The sequence below is a fragment of the Bison bison genome, unplaced genomic scaffold (genome assembly GCF_000754665.1).
Source record: "Bison bison bison isolate TAMUID 2011002044 unplaced genomic scaffold, Bison_UMD1.0 scf7180017864192, whole genome shotgun sequence".
Taxonomy (NCBI): Eukaryota; Metazoa; Chordata; class Mammalia; order Artiodactyla; family Bovidae; genus Bison; species Bison bison.
In genome coordinates, this window is record NW_011494764.1 from 4,756,315 (window position 1) to 4,757,396 (window position 1,082).

General features: G+C 63.5%; 1 protein-coding gene across 1 annotated transcript in view; it reads right to left on the bottom strand.

Annotated features, from left to right (window-relative positions):
* ZC3H18 (zinc finger CCCH-type containing 18) overlaps window positions 1–1,082 on the bottom strand; it is a 43,197-nt gene that overhangs the window by 5,239 nt on the left and 36,876 nt on the right. Inside the window, exons 17-18 of the mRNA XM_010843999.1 lie at window positions 998–1,082; window positions 11–29 (exon numbers count right to left, since the gene is read on the bottom strand). Of these exons, the coding sequence (XP_010842301.1) occupies window positions 11–29; window positions 998–1,082 (104 nt within the window). The remainder of the gene's footprint in view (window positions 1–10; window positions 30–997) is intronic.

Below are 1,082 nucleotides of genomic sequence, written 5' to 3' on the forward strand. Positions count from 1 at the left end.
GAGGGGCTGGCTTCTTTAGCAGCTTCTCTCTGTCATGTGGGACACAGCGAGCTGAGACCCTGCTGGGCAGGCCTCAGCCCTGCTGGCCAACCTCGGGGAGTGGGTATCACACACACACACACTTCCCCTGCCCCCTGCCCCCTGCCCTGAGGCGTTGTTTCCTGCAGACCCCACCCCACACCAAGCATCACCTGCCTCTTCCTCAAAGGCAGAAGGAGGAAGATGGGGGCCATTGGGAGAGCTCTGGAGGACAGCCCACCAGCCAGGCCACACTCCTTCAGTAATGGCACCCTGACCCCTGCCCTGCATGGCGGGGGCGGCGGCCCTCAGGGAAGGCTGGGTGTGCTCGTGTGTGGGGACCTTAGGCAGGCAGGAAAATGGCCCCAAAGCAGTTCTTCATTGTTGCATGGGGAAGATACCCTGCCAGTGTTGAGCGCCCTGAACACGTGTGGGCGAAGTTGCCGGTGGGACACAGCGTCTGGGTTACGGGCAGCTGCCCAGCGCGGTGGCAGGACTGCCCACACACAGCCCCACCTGTGAGGCTCGGGGCCGGGCCCGGCACTGCGCTGGGGTCTCGCGGCCGATGGCACTGGAGAGGTGGCTGCAGTGTCTGGGATGGAGGCTGTACCCCAACACCATTCACTTTTTAACAGGGGGCTGCCCGAGGCCCCGGAGCTGACCCTGCTCAGGAGGAAGCCCTGCAGCGGGGTTGGGGCAGACCTGTGCAGGGACAGCCAGTGTCGGGGGCAGTGCTCCCTGACCCTGCACGCCAGTTGCCATGCGGTTCATGTGCCAAGTTCTAGACGCTTCTAACCTCTCCCTTCGACACGTCTGTTGAGAAGGACCAATGGCAGGAGCAGTGAAGAAAGTAAAGGATGACAGGGAGCCTGGCAGGGCCATGTCCCCAATGGAGAAGAAACGTGGCCCATGGCCTGAGGTCCAGAAATCGAAAGGCCAGGCCTGCCCCTCTTCCCCAGGGCCCGTTGGCAGAACTCACCCTGCTTTCGTGGGAGGTGGAGCTGGCTCTCCCTTGGCTCTGGCAGGTCTGTGTGGGGAGGGCGTCGGGGATGGCGATGGGGATG